At 40.3% G+C, this 24,200-nt stretch overlaps 1 protein-coding gene across 2 annotated transcripts in view; it reads left to right on the top strand.

Moving 5' to 3' along the window:
- The window catches only part of CTTNBP2NL (CTTNBP2 N-terminal like), a 275,638-nt gene that overhangs the window by 123,282 nt on the left and 128,156 nt on the right, over nucleotides 1-24,200 (top strand). For both annotated transcript variants that reach the window (XM_053706629.1, XM_053706630.1), the window contains exon 2: nucleotides 5,191-5,298. In XM_053706629.1, coding sequence (XP_053562604.1) covers nucleotides 5,200-5,298 — 99 coding nt within the window. In that variant the 5' untranslated portion in view covers nucleotides 5,191-5,199. The remainder of the gene's footprint in view (nucleotides 1-5,190; nucleotides 5,299-24,200) is intronic.

Genomic DNA, 24,200 nt, shown 5'->3' with positions numbered 1-24,200 from the left:
TCTAAGGACTCTTATAGATTCTGTAGAGATGAAGATTTACCTGACGGAGTCCAGGTTATCAAAGATTCTCAATGCTTGCCGTGCCCTTCACTCCATTCCAAGCCCATCAGTAGCTCAGTGTATGGAAGTAATCGGCTTGATGGTCGCGGCAATGGACATAGTGCCATTTGCGCGCCTGCATCTCAGACCGCTGCAACTATGCATGCTAAGTCAGTGGAACGGGGATTACTCAGATCTGTCCCCTTTGCTAAATCTGGACCAGGAGACCAGAGATTCTCTTCTCTGGTGGTTGTCACGGGTTCATCTGTCCGAAGGAATGACCTTTCGCAGACCAGATTGGATGATTGTAACAACAGATGCCAGCCTTCTAGGCTGGGGAGCAGTCTGGAACTCCCTGAAGGCTCAGGGATCGTGGACTCAGGAGGAGAAACTCCTACCAATCAACATTCTAGAATTAAGAGCAATATTCAATGCTCTTCTAGCTTGGCCTCAGTTAGCAACACTGAGGTTCATCAGGTTTCAGTCGGACAACATCACGACTGTGGCTTACATCAGTCATCAAGGGGGAACCAGGAGTTCCCTAGCGATGTTGGAAGTCTCGAAGATAATTCGCTGGGCAGAGTCACACTCTTGCCACCTGTCAGCGATCTACATCCCAGGTGTGGAGAACTGGCAAGCGGATTTTCTAAGTCGCCAGACTTTTCATCCGGGGGAGTGGGAACTACACCCGGAGGTATTTGCTCAACTGATTCGTCGTTGGGGCAAACCGGATCTGGATCTTATGGCATCTCGCCAGAACGCCAAGCTTCCTCGTTACGGATCCAGGTCCAGGGACCCAGGAGCGGTGCTGGTAGATGCACTTGCAGCCCCTTGGGTTTTCAACATAGCTTATGTTTTTCCACCTTTTCCGTTGCTACCTCGACTGCTTGCCAGGATCAAACAGGAGAGAGCATCAGTGATTCTGATAGCGCCTGCGTGGCCACGCAGGACCTGGTATGCAGACCTAGTGGACATGTCGTCCTGTCCACCATGGTCTCTACCTCTGAGGCAGGACCTTCTAATTCAGGGTCCTTTCAACCATCCAAACCTAATTTCTCTGAGGCTGACTGCTTGGAGATTGAACGCTTGATTCTATCAAAGCGTGGGTTTTCGGATTCGGTTATTGATACATTGATACAGGCTCGGAAACCTGTTACCAGAAAAATTTACCATAAGATATGGCGTAAATATTTATATTGGTGTGAATCCAAGAGTTACTCATGGAGTAAGGTTAGGATTCCTAGGATATTGGCTTTTCTACAAGAGGGTTTAGAAAAGGGCTTATCCGCTAGTTCACTAAAGGGTCAGATTTCTGCTCTGTCTATTCTTTTACACAAGCGTCTGGCAGGGAATCCAGACGTCCAGGCTTTTTGTCAGGCTTTGGCTAGGATTAAGCCTGTGTTTAAGGCTGTTGCTCCTCCGTGGAGCTTAAACTTGGTTCTTAAAGTTCTTCAGGGTGTTCCGTTTGAACCCCTTCATTCCATTGATATTAAGCTTTTATCTTGGAAAGTTCTGTTTTTGATGGCTATTTCCTCGGCTCGAAGAGTCTCGGAGTTATCTGCCTTACATTGTGATTCTCCTTATCTGATCTTTCATTCAGACAAGGTAGTCCTGCGTACTAAACCTGGGTTTTTGCCTAAGGTTGTTTCTAACAGGAATATCAATCAAGAGATTGTTGTTCCATCATTGTGTCCTAATCCTTCTTCAAAGAAGGAACGTCTTTTGCATAATCTAGACGTGGTCCGTGCCCTGAAGTTCTACTTACAGGCAACTAAAGATTTTCGACAAACTTCTTCCCTGTTTGTCGTTTACTCTGGACAGAGGAGAGGTCCAAAGGCTTCGGCTACCTCTCTCTCTTTTTGGCTTCGTAGCATAATACGTTTAGCCTATGAGACTGCTGGACAGCAGCCTCCTGAAAGAATTACAGCTCATTCCACTAGAGCTGTGGCTTCCACTTGGGCCTTTAAGAATGAGGCCTCTGTTGAACAGATTTGCAAGGCTGCAACTTGGTCTTCACTTCATACTTTTTCCAAATGTTACAAATTTGACACTTTTGTTTCTTCGGAGGCTGTTTTTGGGAGACAGGTTCTACAGGCAGTGGTTCCTTCTGTTTAATGTTCCTGCCTTGTCCCTCCCTTCATCCGTGTACTTTAGCTTTGGTATTGGTATCCCATAAGTTATGGATGACCCGTGGACTGAACACACTTAACAAGAGAAAACATAATTTATGCTTACCTGATAAATTTGTTTCTCTTGTAGTGTGTTCAGTCCACGGCCCGCCCTGTCTTTTTGAGGCAGGTTCTAAATTCTAAATTATAACTCCAGTCACCACTGCACCTTATAGTTTCTCCTTTCTCGTCTTGTTTCGGTCGAATGACTGGATATGACATGTGAGGGGAGGAGCTATATAGCAGCTCTGCTTGGGTGATCCTCTTGCAACTTCCTGTTGGGAAGGAGAATATATCCCATAAGTAATGGATGACCCGTGGACTGAACACACTACAAGAGAAATAAATTTATCAGGTAAGCATAAATTATGTTTTTACATGGGTCATCTGCCATCCTATACATTTCTTAATTTATACAATTTGGGGCTGGTTAATTAAAGGGACATAAAACCAAAAATGTTTTCTTTCATAATTCAGCTAGAACATACAATTTTAAACAACTTCCCAATTTAGTTCTATTATCTAATTTTCTTTGTTTTCTTGTTATCCTCTGTTGAAAAGCAGGACAATAAGTTCAGGAGTGTGCACGTGTCTGCAGCACTATATGGCAGCAGTTTTGCAACAATGTTATACATTAGCAAGAGCACTAGATGCCAGTACTATTTCCTGTCATGTAGTGCTCCAGACATGTGCACCCTATTTATCTAGACATCTCTTCACCAAAGAATAACACAAGAACAAAGCAAGTTTGATAATAGAAGTAAATTGGAAACTTTTTAAAATTATATTCTCTATTTGAATAATTAAAGAAAAAAAATGGGATTTCATGTCCCTTTAAGAGATGATGTGAGACAGCTTGTATATGGAGACCAAAGAATCCCAGAGAACTGGATATATTTGCCAGCGTGAGGGTTTGAAGAGGAGGGATCTATAATCATTTCTAGACATTTGAGATGACATTTGCTATTTCAGCTCAACTGATATATATATATAAATATATATATATATAATATTATATATATATATATATATATATATATATATATATATATATATATATATATATATATATATATATATATATTGCTGTTTGAACTTTGAACTAGTTTGGCAGCATAAGAGTATTATGACAAGTTAAGAATGCTTAAACCTTGAGAAACCCCAAATTACATAAAAGTGTAATAGAAAAATGTTCTGTTGTGCAAATACAATTTACTATCGTACAACTATGTGTCTCTATATAATGAACTATGTGTTTAACCTATTTGGGGGCTAACATACCTTGCAACATGTGTGGCTGAGAATGACGGACACAAGAGGTTGATAGGAGCCCTCACCATTTTGTGGGTGGAGCTGTGTAGGGACAGGAGGGATCATGGGTGTGTAGTGGTTGGGATTGTGAGTGTTTCTGGATAGTCTGTGGGTAAGGGCAGTTTCTGGGTGTTCCGTGGGTGGAGCTAAGGGAAATTCTTTAAAGAGGGACATATTGTTGTTTCAGAGGGATAGAGCTCAGAATCAGGGACTCTCCCTCCCAAATAGGGATAATTGGGAGTTCTGGGTAAATGCCAACTCCAGAAGAGCTGTGCATTTCTGCTCTTGAGCTGGACAGGCTGATGACTGATGTAAACGCACGTGTGCTGCTAGTGAGCATCTTGCAGGCCGTGTCAAGCTCAGGAGCGGAAGTGCATTGTTAGAAGCAGACAATAGTCTATTAGAGCATTATACTATTTTATGACCCTGTAAAATATGCGCTCACGTCTTTGAACATATAAAAAGATAATTTTGTAGTTTATTATTATTATTTCCGTGATAGAAATATGGATAGGCAGAGTTCAAAAGAACTATGGGTCAGGAAATGTATTTGCATTTGCCAGTACCTTGCTTCAATTATATTGTATTTTAACAAAAGCACCATAATCACAAATCTTACTATATCCAGTAGTTGGATATAGAAATATTTTTGTGTTTGGTCAGATTTCTGTGGGTAAAAACTTTTCTGAAGAATGTAGAAAAAAAGTACTCTTTTTATCTTACAGAAAGTAATCTGACACATTCAGTCCCTCCCACATTTGCTAATAGTAGGAAACCCCCCAGTAGTGAATCATATCACATTCTATTGCAAGAAATAAATCACATTCTTTCATTGTACTGATACAAGGCAAGTCACAAATTGCTCCATCCACACAATACAACGCAAAAAAATGATTATGGGTAGCAAATATTTGCTATTTCCTGGAATGTTTGCAGATTTAAATTTATCAGTCCTTGTCACTGCACTTTTTTGTTACCAATATATTTAAATGACTATTTAAATACAGTAGAATTGTACAAGTGCATGCTTTAGAGCTTACTCTGAATTGTAAATGAGCAGTAGATTTTTTTTTCTGACAAATTTCAAAATTTTCTTTAATTTGGCGGCCCCCTGTATCATGTGACAGCCATCATCCAATCTCAGTACTAGCCTGAGGCTCACAAAGTGTGCACATAAAAAGACACAATTAGATAATAGAAGTAAATTTGGAAAGTCTCTCAAAACTGCATGCTCTAGCTGAATTATAAAAAAAGTTTTATATTAAAGGGATATGAAATCCACATTTTTTCTTTCATGATTCAGATAGAGCATGCAATTTTACGCAACTTTTCTAATTTACCCCTATTATCCTTCTTTTCTTCTTTCTCTTGGTATCTAAGCACCAATCAGCAAGAGCTACCCAGGTGCTGAACCAAAAATTGGCTGGCTCCTAAGCTTTACATTCCTGTTTTTTAAATAAAGATACCAAGAAAAAGAAAAATTGGTAATAGGAGTAAATTAGAAAGTTGCTTAAAATTGCATGCTCTATCTGAATCCTGGAAGTGTGTTTCATATCCCTTTAACTTTAGTGTCCCTTTAAATAAATATAAGAAAACCCCTTTTTTGCTCAGTTTGCTTTGTATTTAGATTGTTCTTCCCATCTGATCTTAAATATATACTTTTTTTTTTTAGGGGAACACAATGAATCTGGAAAAACTCAGCAAACCGGAACTGCTGAAACTGCTGAGCATCCTCGAAGGGGAACTCGAAGCAAGAGACCTTGTGATTGAAGCAATAAAGGTAAGGTATGGGCTCTGCAGAATACATTTGCTAAAGGGATATTAATTGCTAAATCCATGCTACATATAATAATGTATTTAAAGCGAAGATTAGTCTGACAATAATATGCTGATATTGAAATACAATTGAGGTAAAAAAAAGGATGTTAATTTGTTTTAAAAACATTTAGGCTTGAGTGTTATGTTATTCTATATTAAAGGCAAATATGTTTGGTTCAGCGCTACTATAGCAAGAGGAATCTATCAACAAAATTTGTAAATAGACCAATAAAGACTATTGTCTAAAGGTAAACATAAACAATTTATTAATTGCTAAAAATAGTTAAAAATAGTATAGGACAGTATATGAGTTAATAAAGTGACCGGTCACCACTACACAATCTCTAAATCCTTCATAAAAAACACAATGACAGTGGTTCAAATTAATATATATAAATATATGTATATCTAAAAATAGGGTTTCTCAGATATCCTTCTATGGATTATATAGCGTTATGTACCCAGTCTCACACCATGTATGCCGTTTTAAAATGTGCCACTTGAGCAAAGTTCAATCCTGTTTGCAATAGTGAATGTCACTTAATTCAAATACACCAAGTAACTCCCTTCAATACAGATCCGGAACGATGTTCTATTGTCCTGGACTCCTACTTATTGCAGGTGAAGGGTAGTGTATGAATATAATATATCCAAAAGTTCAAGCAAGTTTATCTCACCTTGAATGCTGATTTTTTACTTCCTCGGACGCCACCGCGTCTCCTGTGCTTCACAGTGGGAAGTTTCGTTGATCCCCGTTAGTTGGTGCTTCCGTATCACGTGTATTCGGCTGACCAATAGTGGTCCTTCCAGATGGGAAAATACAAGTAGCTTCTTTTCAGGGTATTGGCATATATGTTCAACTCTGCAAGTAAAGCCTCGTGGTATTTTCCGGGCTGATATCACAAAACACTGGCACCAATCAACATGTTTCGTCTGGAAGGACCACTATTGGTCAGCCGAATACACGTGATGCGGAAGCAGCAACTAACGGGGATCAACAAAACTTCCCACTGTGAAGCACAGGAGACGCGGTGGCGTCCGAGGAAGTAAAAAATCAGCATCCGAGGTGAGATAAACTTGCTTGAACTTTTGGATATATTATATTCATACACTACGCTTCACCTGCAATAAGTTGGAGTCAAGGACAATAGAACATGGTTCCGGATCTGTATTGAAGGGAGTTACGTGGTGTATTTGAATTAAGTGACATTCACTATTGCAAACAGGATTGAACTTTGCTCAAGTGGCACATTTTAAAACGGCATACATGGTGTGAGACTGGGTACATAACGCTATATAATCCATAGAAGGATATCTGAGAAACGCTATTTTTAGATATACATATATTTATATATATTAATTTGAACCACTGTCATTGTTTTTTATGAAGGATTTAGAGATTGTGTAGTGGTGACCGGTCACTTTATTAACTCATATACTGTCCTATACTATTTTTAACTTAATTTTAATAGTTTTTATTGGTCTATTTACTAAGGCCTAGATTTGGAGTTCGGCGGTAGAAGGGCTGTTAACGCTCCGCAGGCTTTTTTCTGGCCGCACCATAAATTTAACTCTGGTATCGAGAGTTCAAACAAATGCTGCGTTAGGCTCCAAAAAAGGAGCGTAGAGCATTTTTACCGCAAATGCAACTCTCGATACCAGAGTTGCTTACGGACGCGGCCAGCCTCAAAAACGTGCTCGTGCACGATATCCCCATAGGAAACAATGGGGCTGTTTGAGCTGAAAAAAAACCTAACACCTGCAAAAAAGCAGCGTTCAGCTCCTAACGCAGCCCCATTGTTTCCTATGGGGAAACACTTCCTACGTCTGCACCTAACACTCTAACATGTACCCCGAGTCTAAACACCCCTAACCTTACACTTATTAACCCCTAATCTGCCGCCCCCGCTATCGCTGACCCCTGCATATTATTTTTAACCCCTAATCTGCCGCTCCGTAAACCGCTGCAACCTACGTTATCCCTATGTACCCCTAATCTGCTGCCCTAACATCGCCGACCCCTATATTATATTTATTAACCCCTAATCTGCCCCCCACAACGTCGCCGACACCTGCCTACACTTATTAACCCCTAATCTGCCGAGCGGACCTGAGCGCTACTATAATAAAGTTATTAACCCCTAATCCGCCTCACTAACCCTATAATAAATAGTATTAACCCCTAATCTGCCCTCCCTAACATCGCCGACACCTAACTTCAATTATTAACCCCTAATCTGACGACCGGAGCTCACCGCTACTATAATAAATGGATTAACCCCTAAAGCTAAGTCTAACCCTAACTCTAACACCCCCTAAGTTAAATATAATTTAAATCTAACTAAATAAATTAACTCTTATTAAATAAATTATTCCTATTTAAAGCTAAATACTTACCTGTAAAATACATCCTAATATAGCTACAATATAAATTATAATTATATTATAGCTATTTTAGGATTTATATTTATTTTACAGGCAACTTGGTAATTATTTTAACCAGGTACAATAGCTATTTAATAGTTACCTAGTTAAAATAATAACAAATTTACCTGTAAAATAAATCCTAACCTAAGATATAATTAAACCTAACACTACCCTATCAATAAATTAATTAAATAAACTACCTACAATTACCTACAATTAACCTAACACTACACTATCAATAAATTAATTAAACACAATTGCTACAAATAAATACAATTACATAAACTAGCTAAAGTACAAAAAATAAAAAAGAACTAAGTTACAAAAAATAAAAAAATATTTACAAACATAAGAAAAATATTACAACAATTTTAAACTAATTACACCTACTCTAAGCCCCCTAATAAAATAACAAAGCCCCCCAAAATAAAAAATTCCCTACCCTATTCTAAATTAAAAAAGGTAAAAGCTCTTTTACCTTACCAGCCCTGAACAGGGCCCTTTGCGGGGCATGCCCCAAGAATTTCAGCTCTTTTGCCTGTAAAAAAAAACATACAATACCCCCCCCAACATTACAACCCACCACCCACATACCCCTAATCTAACCCAAACCCCCCTTAAATAAACCTAACACTAAGCCCCTGAAGATCTTCCTACCTTGTCTTCACCATCCAGGTTCACCGATCCGTCCTGAAGAGCTCCTCCGATGTCCTGATCCAAGCCCAAGCGGGGGGCTGAAGAGGTCCATGATCCGGTCAAAGTCTTCATCCAATCGGGGCAGAAGAGGATCTTCCATCCGATTGAAGTCTTCATCCAAGCAGCATCCATCCGGAGCGAAGCGGCAGGATCCTGAAGACCTCCAGCGCGGAACATCCATCCGGCCCGACGACTGAACGACGAATGACTGTTCCTTTAAGGGACGTCATCCAAGATGGCGTCCCTCGAATTCCGATTGGCTGATAGGATTCTATCAGCCAATCGGAATTAAGGTAGGAAAATTCTGATTGGCTGATGGAATCAGCCAATCAGAATCAAGTTCAATCCGATTGGCTGATCCAATCAGCCAATCAGATTGAGCTCGCATTCTATTGGCTGTTCCGATCAGCCAATAGAATGCGAGCTCAATCTGATTGGCTGATCGGATCAGCCAATCGGATTGAACTTGATTCTGATTGGCTGATTCCATCAGCCAATCAGAAAATTCCTACCTTAATTCCGATTGGCTGATAGAATCCTATCAGCCAATCGGAATTCGAGGGACGCCATCTTGGATGACGTCCCTTAAAGGAACAGTCATTCGTCGTTCAGTCGTCTGGCCGGATGGATGTTCCGCGCTGGAGGTCTTCAGGATCCTGCCGCTTCGCTCCGGATGGATGCTGCTTGGATGAAGACTTCAATCAGATGGAAGATCCTCTTCTGCCCCGCTTGGATGAAGACTTTGACCGGATCATGGACCTCTTCAGCCCCCCGCTTGGGCTTGGATCAGGACATCGGAGGAGCTCTTCAGGACGGATCGGTGAACCTGGATGGTGAAGACAAGGTAGGAAGATCTTCAGGGGCTTAGTGTTAGGTTTATTTAAGGGGGGTTTGGGTTAGATTAGGGGTATGTGGGTGGTGGGTTGTAATGTTGGGGGGGGGTATTGTATGTTTCTTTTTACAGGCAAAAGAGCTGAAATTCTTGGGGCATGCCCCGCAAAGGGCCCTGTTCAGGGCTGGTAAGGTAAAAGAGCTTTTACCTTTTTTTAATTTAGAATAGGGTAGGGAATTTTTTATTTTGGGGGGCTTTGTTATTTTATTAGGGGGCTTAGAGTAGGTGTAATTAGTTTAAAATTGTTGTAATATTTTTCTTATGTTTGTAAATATTTTTTTATTTTTTGTAACTTAGTTCTTTTTTATTTTTTGTACTTTAGCTAGTTTATGTAATTGTATTTATTTGTAGGAATTGTGTTTAATTAATTTATTGATAGTGTAGTGTTAGGTTAATTGTAGGTAGTTTATTTAATTAATTTATTGATAGGGTAGTGTTAGGTTTAATTATATCTTAGGTTAGGATTTATTTTACAGGTAAATTTGTTATTATTTTAACTAGGTAACTATTAAATAGCTATTGTACCTGGTTAAAATAATTACCAAGTTGCCTGTAAAATAAATATAAATCCTAAAATAGCTATAATATAATTATAATTTATATTGTAGCTATATTAGGATGTATTTTACAGGTAAGTATTTAGCTTTAAATAGGAATAATTTATTTAATAAGAGTTAATTTATTTCGTTAGATTTAAATTATATTTAATTTAGGGGGGTGTTAGAGTTAGGGTTAGACTTAGCTTTAGGGGTTAATCCATTTATTATAGTAGCGGTGAGCTCCGGTCGTCAGATTAGGGGTTAATAATTGAAGTTAGGTGTCGACGATGTTAGGGAGGGCAGATTAGGGGTTAATAAGTGTAGGCAGGTGTCGGCGACGTTGAGGGGGGCAGATTAGGGGTTAATAAATATAATATAGGGGTCGGCGGTGTTAGGGGCAGCAGATTAGGGGTACATAGGGATAACGTAGGTGGCGGCGCTTTGCGGTGGGAAGATTAGGGGTTAATTATTTTAAGTAGCTGGCGGCGACGTTGTGGGGGGCAGGTTAGGGGTTAATAAATGTAATACAGGGGTCGGCGGGGTTAGGGGCAGCAGATTAGGGGTACATAAGTATAACGTAGGTGGCGGTCGGCAGATTAGGGGTTAAAACATTTTAATCGAGTGGCGGCGATGTGGGGGGAGCTCGGTTTAGGGGTACATAGGTAGTTTATGGGTGTTAGTGTACTTTAGGGTACAGTAGTTAAGAGCTTTATGAACCGGCGTTAGCCCAGAAAGCTCTTAACTACTGCTATTTTCCTGCGGCTGGAGTTTTGTCGTTAGAGCTCTAACGCTCACTTCAGAAACGACTCTAAATACCGGCGTTAGGAAGATCCCATTGAAAAGATAGGATACGCAATTGACGTAAGGGGATCTGCGGTATGGAAAAGTCGCGGCTGAAAAGTGAGCGTTAGACCCTTTAATCACTGACTCCAAATACCAGCGGGCGGCCAAAACCAGCGTTAGGAGCCTCTAACGCTGGTTTTCACGGCTAACGCCAAACTCCAAATCTAGGCCTAATTTTGTTGATAGATTCCTCTTGCTATAGTAGCGCTGATCCAAACATATTTGCCTTTAATATAGTATTACTTTTATACAACCATTAGGGAGAGTTGTTATTCTGAAACAGCTTGAGGTATCTTTAGGGTTTGCGCTGTTTTATATCCCCTTTCTCCAACATAGGTGTGTCCGGTCCACGGCGTCATCCTTACTTGTGGGATATTCTCTTCCCCAACAGGAAATGGCAAAGAGCCCAGCAAAGCTGGTCACATGATCCCTCCTAGGCTCCGCCTACCCCAGTCATTCTCTTTGCCGTTGTACAGGCAACATCTCCACGGAGATGGCTTAGAGTTTTTTAGTGTTTAACTGTAGTTTTTATTATTCAATCAAGAGTTTGTTATTTTGAAATAGTGCTGGTATGTACTATTTACTCAGAAACAGAAAAGAGATGAAGATTTCTGTTTGTATGAGGAAAATGATTTTAGCAACCGTCACTAAAATCCATGGCTGTTCCACACAGGACTGTTGAGAGCAATTAACTTCAGTTGGGGGAACAGTGTGCAGTCTCTTGCTGCTTGAGGTATGACACATTCTAACAAGACGATGTAATGCTGGAAGCTGTCATTTTCCCTATGGGATCCGGTAAGCCATGTTTATTCAGCAAGTAAATAAGGGCTTCACAAGGGCTTATTAAGACTGTAGACTTTTTCTGGGCTAAATCGATTCATTATTAACACATATTTAGCCTTGAGGAATCATTTTATCTGGGTATTTTGATATAATAATATCGGCAGGCACTGTATTAGACACCTTATTCTTTAGGGGCTTTCCCAAAGCATAAGCAGAGCCTCATTTTCGCGCCGGTGTTGCGCACTTGTTTTTGAGAGGCATGGCATGCAGTCGCATGTGAGAGGAGCTCTGATACTTAGAAAAGACTTTCTGAAGGCGTCATTTGGTATCGTATTCCCCTTTGGGCTTGGTTGGGTCTCAGCAAAGCAGATACCAGGGACTGTAAAGGGGTTAAAGTTCAAAACGGCTCCGGTTCCGTTATTTTAAGGGTTAAAGCTTCCAAATTTGGTGTGCAATACTTTTAAGGCTTTAAGACACTGTGGTGAAAATTTGGTGAATTTTGAACAATTCCTTCATGTTTTTTCGCAATTGCAGTAATAAAGTGTGTTCAGTTTAAAATTTAAAGTGACAGTAACGGTTTTATTTTAAAACGTTTTTTGTACTCTGTTATCAAGTTTATGCCTGTTTAACATGTCTGAACTACCAGATAGACTGTGTTCTGAATGTGGGGAAGCCAGAATTCCTATTCATTTAAATAAATGTGATTTATGTGATAATGACAATGATGCCCAAGATGATTCCTCAAGTGAGGGGAGTAAGCATGGTACTGCATCATTCCCTCCTTCGTCTACACGAGTCTTGCCCACTCAGGAGGCCCCTAGTACATCTAGCGCGCCAATACTCCTTACTATGCAACAATTAACGGCTGTAATGGATAATTCTGTTAAAAACATTTTAGCCAAAATGAACACTTATCAGCGTAAGCGCGGCTGCTCTGTTTTAGATACTGAAGAGCATGACGACGCTGATAATAATATTTCCGAAGGGCCCCTAACCCAGTCTGATGGGGCCAGGGAAGTTTTGTCTGAGGGAGAAATTACTGATTCAGGGAACATTTCTCAACAGGCTGAACCTGATGTGATTGCATTTAAATTTAAGTTGGAACATCTCCGCATTCTGCTTAAGGAGGTATTATCCACTTTGGATGATTGTGACAAGTTGGTCATCCCAGAGAAACTATGTAAAATGGACAAGTTCCTAGAGGTGCCGGGGCTCCCAGAAGCTTTTCCTATACCCAAGCGGGTGGCGGACATTGTTAACAAGGAATGGGAAAGGCCCGGTATTCCTTTCGTCCCTCCCCCCATATTTAAAAAATTGTTTCCTATGGTCGACCCCAGAAAGGACTTATGGCAGACAGTCCCCAAGGTCGAGGGAGCGGTTTCCACTTTAAACAAACGCACCACTATACCCATAGAGGATAGTTGTGCTTTCAAAGATCCTATGGATAAAAAATTAGAAGGTTTGCTTAAAAAGATGTTTGTTCAGCAAGGTTACCTTCTACAACCAATTTCATGCATTGTCCCTGTCGCTACAGCCGCATGTTTCTGGTTCGATGATCTGATAAAGGCGGTCGATAGTGAGTCTCCTCCTTTTGAGGAGATTATGGACAGAATCAATGCTCTCAAATTGGCTAATTCTTTCACCCTAGACGCCACTTTGTAATTGACTAGGTTAGCGGCTAAGAATTCTGGGTTTGCTATTGTGGCGCGCAGAGCGCTTTGGTTGAAATCTTGGTCGGCTGATGCGTCTTCCAAGAACAAGCTACTTAACATTCCTTTCAAGGGGAAAACGCTGTTTGGCCCTGACTTGAAAGAGATTATCTCTGATATCACTGGGGGTAAGGGCCACGCCCTTCCTCAGGATCGGCCTTTCAAGGCAAAAAATAAACCTAATTTTCGTCCCTTTCGTAGAAACGGACCAGCCGAAGGTGCTACGTCCTCTAAGCAAGAGGGTAATACTTCTCAAGCCAAGCCAGCTTGGAGACCAATGCAAGGCTGGAACAAGGGAAAGCAGGCCAAGAAACCTGCCACTGCTACCAAGACAGCATGAAATGTTGGCCCCCGATCCGGGACCGGATCTGGTGGGGGGCAGACTCTCTCTCTTCGCTCAGGCTTGGGCAAGAGATGTTCTGGATCCTTGGGCGCTAGAAATAGTCTCCCAAGGTTATCTTCTGGAATTCAAGGGACTTCCCCCAAGGGGGAGGTTCCACAGGTCTCAGTTGTCTTCAGACCACATAAAAAGACAGGCATTCTTACATTGTGTAGAAGACCTGTTAAAAATGGGAGTGATTCATCCTGTTCCATTAAGAGCACAAGGGATGGGGTTCTACTCCAATCTGTTCATAGTTCCCAAAAAAGAGGGAACGTTCAGACCAATCTTAGATCTCAAGATCTTAAACAAGTTTCTCAAGGTTCCATCGTTCAAGATGGAAACCATTCGAACTATTCTTCCTTCCATCCAGGAAGGTCAATTCATGACCACGGTGGATTTAAAGGATGCGTATCTACATATTCCTATCCACAAGGAACATCATCGGTTCTTAAGGTTCGCATTCCTGGACAAACATTACCAGTTCGTGGCGCTTCCTTTCGGATTAGCCACTGCTCCAAGGATTTTCACAAAAGTACTAGGGTCCCTTCTAGCTGTGCTAAGACCAAGGGGCATTGCTGTAGTACCTTACTTGGACGACATTCTGATTCAAGCGTCGTCCCTTCCTCAAGCAAAGGCTCACACGGACATTGTCCTGGCCTTTCTCAGATCTCACGGATGGAAAGTGAACGTGGAAAAGAGTTCTCTATCCCCGTCAACAAGGGTTCCCTTCTTGGGAACAATAATAGACTCCTTAGAAATGAGGATTTTTCTGACAGAGGCCAGAAAAACAAAACTTCTAGACTCTTGTCGGATACTTCATTCCGTTCCTCTTCCTTCCATAGCTCAGTGCATGGAAGTGATCGGGTTGATGGTAGCGGCAATGGACATAGTTCCTTTTGCGCGCATTCATCTAAGACCATTACAACTGTGCATGCTCAGTCAGTGGAATGGGGACTATACAGACTTGTCTCCGAAGATACAAGTAAATCAGAGGACCAGAGACTCACTCCGTTGGTGGCTGTCCCTGGACAACCTGTCACAAGGGATGACATTCCGCAGACCAGAGTGGGTCATTGTCACGACCGACGCCAGTCTGATGGGCTGGGGCGCGGTCTGGGGATCCCTGAAAGCTCAGGGTCTTTGGTCTCGGGAAGAATCTCTTCTACCGATAAATATTCTGGAACTGAGAGCGATATTCAATGCTCTCAAGGCTTGGCCTCAGCTAGCGAGGGCCAAGTTCATACGGTTTCAATCAGACAACATGACAACTGTTGCGTACATCAACCATCAGGGGGGAACAAGGAGTTCCCTAGCGATGGAAGAAGTGACCAAAATCATTCTATGGGCGGAGTCTCACTCCTGCCACCTGTCTGCTATCCACATCCCAGGAGTGGAAAATTGGGAAGCGGATTTTCTGAGTCGTCAGACATTGCATCCGGGGGAGTGGGAACTCCATCCGGAAATCTTTGCCCAAGTCACTCAGCTGTGGGGCATTCCAGACATGGATCTGATGGCCTCTCGTCAGAACTTCAAAGTTCCTTGCTACGGGTCCAGATCCAGGGATCCCAAGGCGGCTCTAGTGGATGCACTAGTAGCACCTTGGACCTTCAAACTAGCTTATGTGTTCCCGCCGTTTCCTCTCATCCCCAGGCTGGTAGCCAGGATCAATCGGGAGAGGGCGTCGGTGATCTTGATAGCTCCTGCGTGGCCACGCAGGACTTGGTATGCAGATCTGGTGAATATGTCATCGGCTCCACCTTGGAAGCTACCTTTGAGACGAGACCTTCTTGTTCAGGGTCCGTTCGAACATCCGAATCTGGTTTCACTCCAGCTGACTGCTTGGAGATTGAACGCTTGATTTTATCGAAGCGAGGGTTCTCAGATTCTGTTATCGATACTCTTGTTCAGGCCAGAAAGCCTGTAACTAGAAAGATTTACCACAAAATTTGGAAAAAATATATCTGTTGGTGTGAATCTAAAGGATTCCCTTGGGACAAGGTTAAGATTCCTAGGATTCTATCCTTCCTTCAAGAAGGATTGGAAAAGGGATTATCTGCAAGTTCCCTGAAGGGACAGATTTCTGCCTTGTCGGTGTTACTTCACAAAAAACTGGCTGCTGTGCCAGATGTTCAAGCCTTTGTTCAGGCTCTGGTTAGAATTAAGCCTGTTTACAAACCTTTGACTCCTCCTTGGAGTCTCAATTTAGTTCTTTCAGTTCTTCAGGGGGTTCCGTTTGAACCCTTGCATTCCGTTGATATTAAGTTATTATCTTGGAAAGTTTTGTTTTTAGTTGCAATTTCTTCTGCCAGAAGAGTTTCAGAATTATCTGCTCTGCAGTGTTCTCCTCCTTATCTGGTGCTCCATGCAGATAAGGTGGTTTTACGTACTAAACCTGGTTTTCTTCCAAAAGTTGTTTCTAACAAAAACATTAACCAGGAGATTATCGTACCTTCTCTGTGTCCGAAACCAGTTTCAAAGAAGGAACGTTTGTTGCACAATTTGGATGTTGTTCGCGCTCTAAAATTCTATTTGGATGCTACAAAGGATTTTAGACAAACATCTTCCTTGTTTGTTGTTTATTCCGGTAAAAGGAGAGGTCAAAAAGCAACTTCTACCTCTCTCTCTTTTTGGATTAAAAGCATCATCAGATTGGCTTACGAGACTGCCGGACGGCAGCCTCCCGAAAGAATCACAGCTCATTCCACTAGGGCTGTGGCTTCCACTTGGGCCTTCAAGAACGAGGCTTCTGTTGATCAGATATGTAGGGCAGCGACTTGGTCTTCACTGCACACTTTTACCAAATTTTACAAGTTTGATACTTTTGCTTCTTCTGAGGCTATTTTTGGGAGAAAGGTTTTGCAAGCCGTGGTGCCTTCCATTTAGGTGACCTGATTTGCTCCCTCCCTTCATCCGTGTCCTAAAGCTTTGGTATTGGTTCCCACAAGTAAGGATGACGCCGTGGACCGGACACACCTATGTTGGAGAAAACAGAATTTATGTTTACCTGATAAATTACTTTCTCCAACGGTGTGTCCGGTCCACGGCCCGCCCTGGTTTTTTTAATCAGGTCTGATAATTTATTTTCTTTAACTACAGTCACCACGGTACCATATGGTTTCTCCTATGCAAATATTCCTCCTTAACGTCGGTCGAATGACTGGGGTAGGCGGAGCCTAGGAGGGATCATGTGACCAGCTTTGCTGGGCTCTTTGCCATTTCCTGTTGGGGAAGAGAATATCCCACAAGTAAGGATGACGCCGTGGACCGGACACACCGTTGGAGAAAGTAATTTATCAGGTAAACATAAATTCTGTTTTTTGAATTATGTTATTCTATAGCAAAACAATGAAAATGCCTTGTAAGTACAAGGTGTTCACTGTCCCTTTAAGCAACTGTACACCTTTTAAAAATATATAAATTAGCGTTTATCTATATTAAAAACATTTAAAACTTTTGTTGTTGTAACATTTGCATTGTTTTACAGTTCAGGTACATCAAACTTGAAAAGCCTCATATGTATTGATTATCTTATCTCCTTATCAGAATTAAATTACAGGTAAAGCAGGCAAATAACCAAGGGTATACCTTCTTTTTTTTACCACACATAACTAAACATTTTATGGTGAATTACATTTAACATTTTTTGAAGGGACAGTTTTCTGCTTCTCAATATTTTCCATAGGCTTTTTCGGGACAAGGAAGTGAGGGGACTTGTGGGTAGTGTGCCACCAGTGTTTTAGGGCTCTGACAGGAGGGATGACGAGAAGTTCATTTCTAGAGTTGGGGCGTGTCATGGGCGGAACTGGGCAGTGCCTGGAAAATGTCCATTTGCCCTGCCAGTGAACGCTTTGAGAGGGATAGTGGGCAGCATTCCTATCTGTGGTAAACCTGCAGAATCCAGAACAGTTGTGGGGTATGCATTGTACTGAAAAATGGTGTTACATCTAAAGCAATATTATCAACTATGCATGTTAGAACTCACAAACCTATTTTTTTTTTCTTAAAAAAATTCCAGACTCACCAGTAACTTACCAACTGTGTTCCAGTGGTATAACCGTCTATGAATAAAATATAGTTTTCTACAACTGATATTTTTAATTCCCCTGATTTTAGTGACAGTTCTAATTGTTTACTGGTGCTAAATACATTTTTGATTTGGTTGAAAACTGAGCTAAACTTATAGACACGTGGAAGAGAAACATTCAGTTGCAGGATATAGGAAATTAATAGAGGAACATAAATTCAAAATATAATCCTGCATATAATTTTTAATTAAAGGGACCTTAGACTCAAACATTAATTCTCCATAGAATGTTTAATTATGCATATTTAAGAAACTTTGTAATACACTTTTATTATTTATTATGTCTACTTTCCTTGTAATTTACCTCTGACAATTGTAGTTTTCTGTAGAATGCAGAACCTTGACTTTCCTACGTGTATCTTCAGTCTCTTCTTCCTAACCAGTTCCTGTGTTGCTCTTGCATTGTTCCTTTCTTTAAACCATCTGCATATAATAACATACAGTATAAAATGAGCAAGCTGGCAAGATCTATTAGTAGGGCTTGATAATCTGAAACTTTCCACTCTGATAATCTAAGATGTCTATTAGTCCTGTCTGCGAATGGTGTTAAACACCTAGTTAAAGTACTGGTCAGCAGCCGCAGAGAACTGCTAGTCCAGAGCAGAAACTACAGATGAGGTCATGCGACTAGCTCTCCTGATTGGGTCAGCTGCAGTTTCTGCTCTGTGGCTCCTGAGCTGTACTTTAACTGTGTGTTTAAGGCTTTTGCAGGGGATTAACAGGGTTGATAGTGATAAAATGACTTGCTCTAACGAATGGGTAGCCATTTTAACTCAAGATCTATTTTGCATGAGAAAGATTACTATTTAAACATGTTAAAATATGTTTTGCCTAAAAAATTTAAAGAAGTTTTGAAGCTATTGAGGTTAATTTGGAACTAGCAGACACTGCACAACTGATCAGTGGGATAGATCTATCGGTGGATAGCAACACGCCCCACAAGCATATTTATTTTTCAGCACAAGAACATCCAATTAAAAAAAAAAAACATTATTACATATTGCAATAACTATTTTGCTTTCATTTAAAGGGACAGTCTAGGCCAAAATAAACTTTCATGATTCAGATAGAGCATGTAATTTTAAACAATTTTCCAATTTACTTTTATCACCAATTTTGCTTTGTTCTTTGGTATTCTTAGTTGAAAGCTTAACCTAGGAGGTTCATATGCTCATTTCTTAGACCTTGAAGCCCACCTCTTTTCAGATTGCATTTTAACAGTTTTTTCACCACTAGAGGGTGTTAGTTCACGTATTTCATATAGATAACACTGTGCTCGTGCACGTGAAGTTATCTGGGAGCAGGCACTGATTGGCTAGACTACAAGTCTGTCAAAAGAACTGAAAAAAGGGGCAGTTTGCAGAGGCTTAGATACAAGATAATCACAGAGGTTAAATGTATATTATTATAACTGTGTTGGTTATGCAAAACTGGAGAATGGGTAATAAAGGGATTATCTATCTTTTAAAACAATAAAAATTCTGGTGTAGACTATCCCTTTAAATAAACATCACATGTTCTGTAATTGAAATAGATCCCCAAGATCGATATATGCATGCACACACATACATACATATATGCATACGCACACATACATACATACATACGCACACATACATACACACACACACATGCATACACGCACACATACATACACACACATGCATACACGCACACATACATACACACGCACACATACATACATATACACACACACATATTACACACACACGCACACATACATACATACACACACACACACATATATTACACACACATGCACACACACATACATACATACACACACACACACACATATATTACACACACACGCACACATACATACATACACACACACATATTACACACACACACACATATTACACACACACGCACACATACATACATACATACACACATACACACACATATTACGCACACATACATACATACATACATACATATACACACACACATATTACACACACACACACACATACATACATACATACACACACACACACACACATATTACACACACACGCACACATACATACACACACACACACATATTACACACACACGCACACATACATACATACACACACACACGCATACATACATACAGACGCACACATTCATACATACATACACACACACACATATTACACACACACGCACACATACATACATACATACACACACATATTACACACGCACACATACAAACATACATACATACACACACACACACATTACACACACACGCACACATACATACAGACGCACACATTCATACATACATACACACACACACATATTACACACACACGCACACATACATACATACATACACACACATATTACACACGCACACATACAAACATACATACATACACACACACGCACACATATTACACACACGCACACATACATACAGACGCACACATTCATACATACATACACACACACATATTACACACACACGCACACATACATACACACACACATACATACATACACACACATATTACACACGCACACATACAAACATACATACATACACACACACACATATTACACACACACGCATACATACATACAGACGCACACATTCATACATACATACATACACACACATATTACACACGCACACATACAAACATACATACATACACACACACACATATTACACACACATGCATACATACATACAGACGCACACATTCATACATACATACACACACACACACACACACACATATTACACACACACGCACACATACATACATACATACACACACATATTACACACGCACGCACACATACAAACATACATACATACACACACACACACACACATTACACACACACGCACACATACATACAGACGCACACATTCATACATACATACACACACACACATATTACACACACACGCACACATACATACACTCACGCACACATACATACATACACACATACACACACATAGGGCCATGTCATATATATATCTCTTTTTTTCTGAATGCGGAATGTGAAGAGCTTTCATTCCTAAACACGTCAAACAGTATGATAGCTGTGTCACATACCAATGTTCACATTCCATGGCAATTAACAGTGCATTGCACCTACAAATATACCTTTATAGTCTAAGGGACCAGGACTGTCACTTTTGGCCCAAGGGACAAGTAGAGTAATGTGTGCGTGTGTGTGTGTGTGTGAATGTATAGATACATACATACATACATACATAGGTAGATACATATAGATAAATACCCAAAAAGGTCTGAAAGATAACTACAAAAGCAGCCTGTGTGCCGTTCTTTCCTCTGCAAACATACTGCCAGTGTCTTTAAAGAGCGAAGAGCATGCTGACTGCTTTCATTCCCCCTTGTCCCACAACCTCGCTGCATGCTTCAGTACAGCAGTGGCATGCAGGGAATAATAGTCCCTGACACGGGGCCAGTCAGTGTAGGGTTGTTTGCACTTTGCCAAGTCCAGGCTCTGTGGAAACAAGAGAGTGTTGGGCCGGGCAGTGAAGCAGCTGTGGTGTCAGTAAATGCAGTAATGATTGCAATTAGGCTCAGAATAAAGAAAAATAGCTATGATCCCTTTGCTGATCATTGCTCTCTCTGTATCTGTATTGTAGTTGGCTGTCCAGCAAAATCTTCACAATACTGGGCACTTACTTACATGTCCATTTTGTTTTTGTTTTTGTTTTTTAGAAGTCCATGGGTTTTAGTTAAATGTAAAAGGCCTCCTATGAGTAAACTCATTAGAAATATGAAGCAAAAAGAAGTGAGGGGCAGTCAACAAACAGTGTCAAATCACTTCTGTTTACGAGTGTTACTGGCAGCCAAAGAGATAAAATTATTTATTTATAAGATTACTGGCAGCCAAAGTGTTAAATGGCTGTTTCATTGTGAACAATATGCATTGTAGAATAAAGGGTGAGGACTAAGGTAGAGCATGTGACCCCCATCTACCATTGTGCCCAATCACCGACTGATTGTCCAGTATTTTTGTGGCTAACAGATTGCAACCTTACCTGTAAGGGACATTAAACAACTCTTGGCTTTGTACACTCCCTAGAGAGGCTAAAAATGCAAAATATAGAAATAAGGTTTTCAAAATTCTGAAAATCACATAAACCAGCTATTTGATTTGCAGGTACTTTTTTGGCCATTTAGGGAGTATGGGACAAGCACAGTTTTTACACAAAATCAAGGTGTTTAAGGGACTCTATAAAGGGACAGCTCAATCATTAATTGTGCTGGAAGTAAGCTTTTTGTGCTCGTCTAGTTGTGCTCGTATTATGAGTCGAAAGTTAATTGTTTTTGCTTGCGCACTAATTTAATGAGCGCAAAAAGCCGAAGTTAGAATATCACGTGCGATAAACTATTCATCCATAGAAGTGAAGTCTTGATTTACATGAGTTTACATGAGTTTTCTACTGCAGTATTGATTTTTTTTTAGTACAGGTGGCAGTTTCTAGAGTCAAAATGAGCTTTAAAAAAGACAAAATAAAGGTTAAGGTGAATAGTTTTGCAAAACCAACACAGTTATATTAATACACTTTTTACTTCTGTGACTAACTTGTATCTAAGCATCTTCTGACCGCCCCTAATCACATGACTTTTAGTTATTATCTATTGACTTGCATTTTAGCCAATTAGTGCAGTGTCTGCCATTAGCCACGGGCGTGATCACAATGCTATCTATATGGCCTACATGAGCTAGCTCTATCCTGCTGTGAAAAGTAAATAAAATAGAGGCGGCCTTCAAGGGCTTAGAAATTATCATATGTGCTTTCCTAGGTTTGCTTTCAACTAGAATACCAAGAGAACACAGCAAAATTGTTGATAAAATTAAATTGGAAAGTTGTTTAAAATTACATGCCCTATTTGAAAAATGAAAGGTTTTTTTTTTGGACTTGAGACTGTCCCTTTAAGTCTGTTTTGCGTTGACCCTAACAACCACATGTTCATTGCACGCTATTTGAGGATTTGACTTCCCAATATGGGAGATTTTTAGGAGCGCTGCCAACCTATGAGCTATTTAGCAAGAAGCAGAAGAGCTTGTGTGCCAAGATTAAATCTCCAAGCTGATTTTAAATGCCTTAATAAGGGCTCAGTGCAGTAAATATTTAAATCCACTTGTTATAAACGTAGTTTGTTTTCATTCTGCACAGTGATCGGACACTCCGGCCCTTAAGGCGGTATGCGCCAGGCCATTTTTTTTTACAGCTGTCAGATAAACTTACTTAGATTTAGAAATATGGTTCAGTTTTTAGCCTGTGAAAATACCTCAGCTGCCTACAAACTACTGCTGGGAATGATACCTATATCACAAAGTGTATGAAAGGGGTCCCTATCTTCATGCAATTTATTTAATATTTAACACCTGTAATTTGTGTCAGCATTCTAAATTTGAGGTATAATTCAGTTGTACCAAATAAAGATGGGTTAAACTAGTTATTAAAGGGACAGTAAATTAAATTACACTTAAGGCAAAAATGTTAGCGCTACTGTGCATTAGCATCATTTGAGTGCAATCAATAGCTCTTTTATTGTTGCTCTCAGGTACATAGTTATTTTTTACCGATGAAATTATAGTCTAGGTTATTCTAAGATTTGCATGTCGAATAGCGCTGGTAAGCTAAACCCCTCACATAATAGACTTCTGTAGGAGCGCACAGTAAATTTTGTGTTGGATGACGTTTGAGCGTTAAGCCAACTGTGTGCTAAGCAAATAATGCACAAGTTAGAGAGTTCTTCATGTAGTTCTGTGCTATAATATTGATAATAATGGTTTACTTCAGGTGGTAAATTTTGCACAATGAGCACGCTAATAGCGTTCCCTGCTCTGCCTATTAAAGGACCAGTCAACACAGCACAAAACACAAAACCAAAATAAATATACAGCCACATAGAGGATTAAGTTGATAATGTATATGAGCATTCAAAATAAAAACTTTGATAGTAAAATTAGTAGAAAACTTACTTTTTCTCCTGTCTGTTTTACCAATTGTTCTGAGGCTTGACCACCTCCCACGCCTAGAGGAGGATGGGCTCACTGTGAGTGACAAATTTTATCTTCCAATCCAAGATTAACCTATTTGCATTTTATTCCCCATTGTGTGCATGTGAGTGTGCACGTGACCCCCGGAGTGTGCACGTAACCCCCCTTGCACATGCACGTGACCCCCCTCAGGCCTGCACCATTGTCTTTGTAAATTACAAGCAGGCACAGCATGAAAGAGGGAGCAGCTCTGCAAAACAGCCTTTAGAGCAGGAGCTATTCCCTTTCATGTCAGTTGGATTGGTGCCACATTATAGTGCTTCTCTGTCTAATATATTTTAGTGCACCCACATAATTGCAGCATAAATATTTATTTTGCTCCCCTTGCATGAACATTTTCACTATAAAAAATATTTTCTATTTTTTTTTTAAATTATAATGTTCCCATTTTATAGTAAGTCTGTGTAATTTTGCACTTCCAATTA

This window comes from Bombina bombina, chromosome 3 (genome assembly GCF_027579735.1).
Source record: "Bombina bombina isolate aBomBom1 chromosome 3, aBomBom1.pri, whole genome shotgun sequence".
NCBI lineage: Eukaryota > Metazoa > Chordata > Amphibia > Anura > Bombinatoridae > Bombina > Bombina bombina.
The sequence above is the reverse complement of the archived record's forward strand: the minus strand, read 5'-3'. Positions and strand labels throughout refer to the sequence as shown.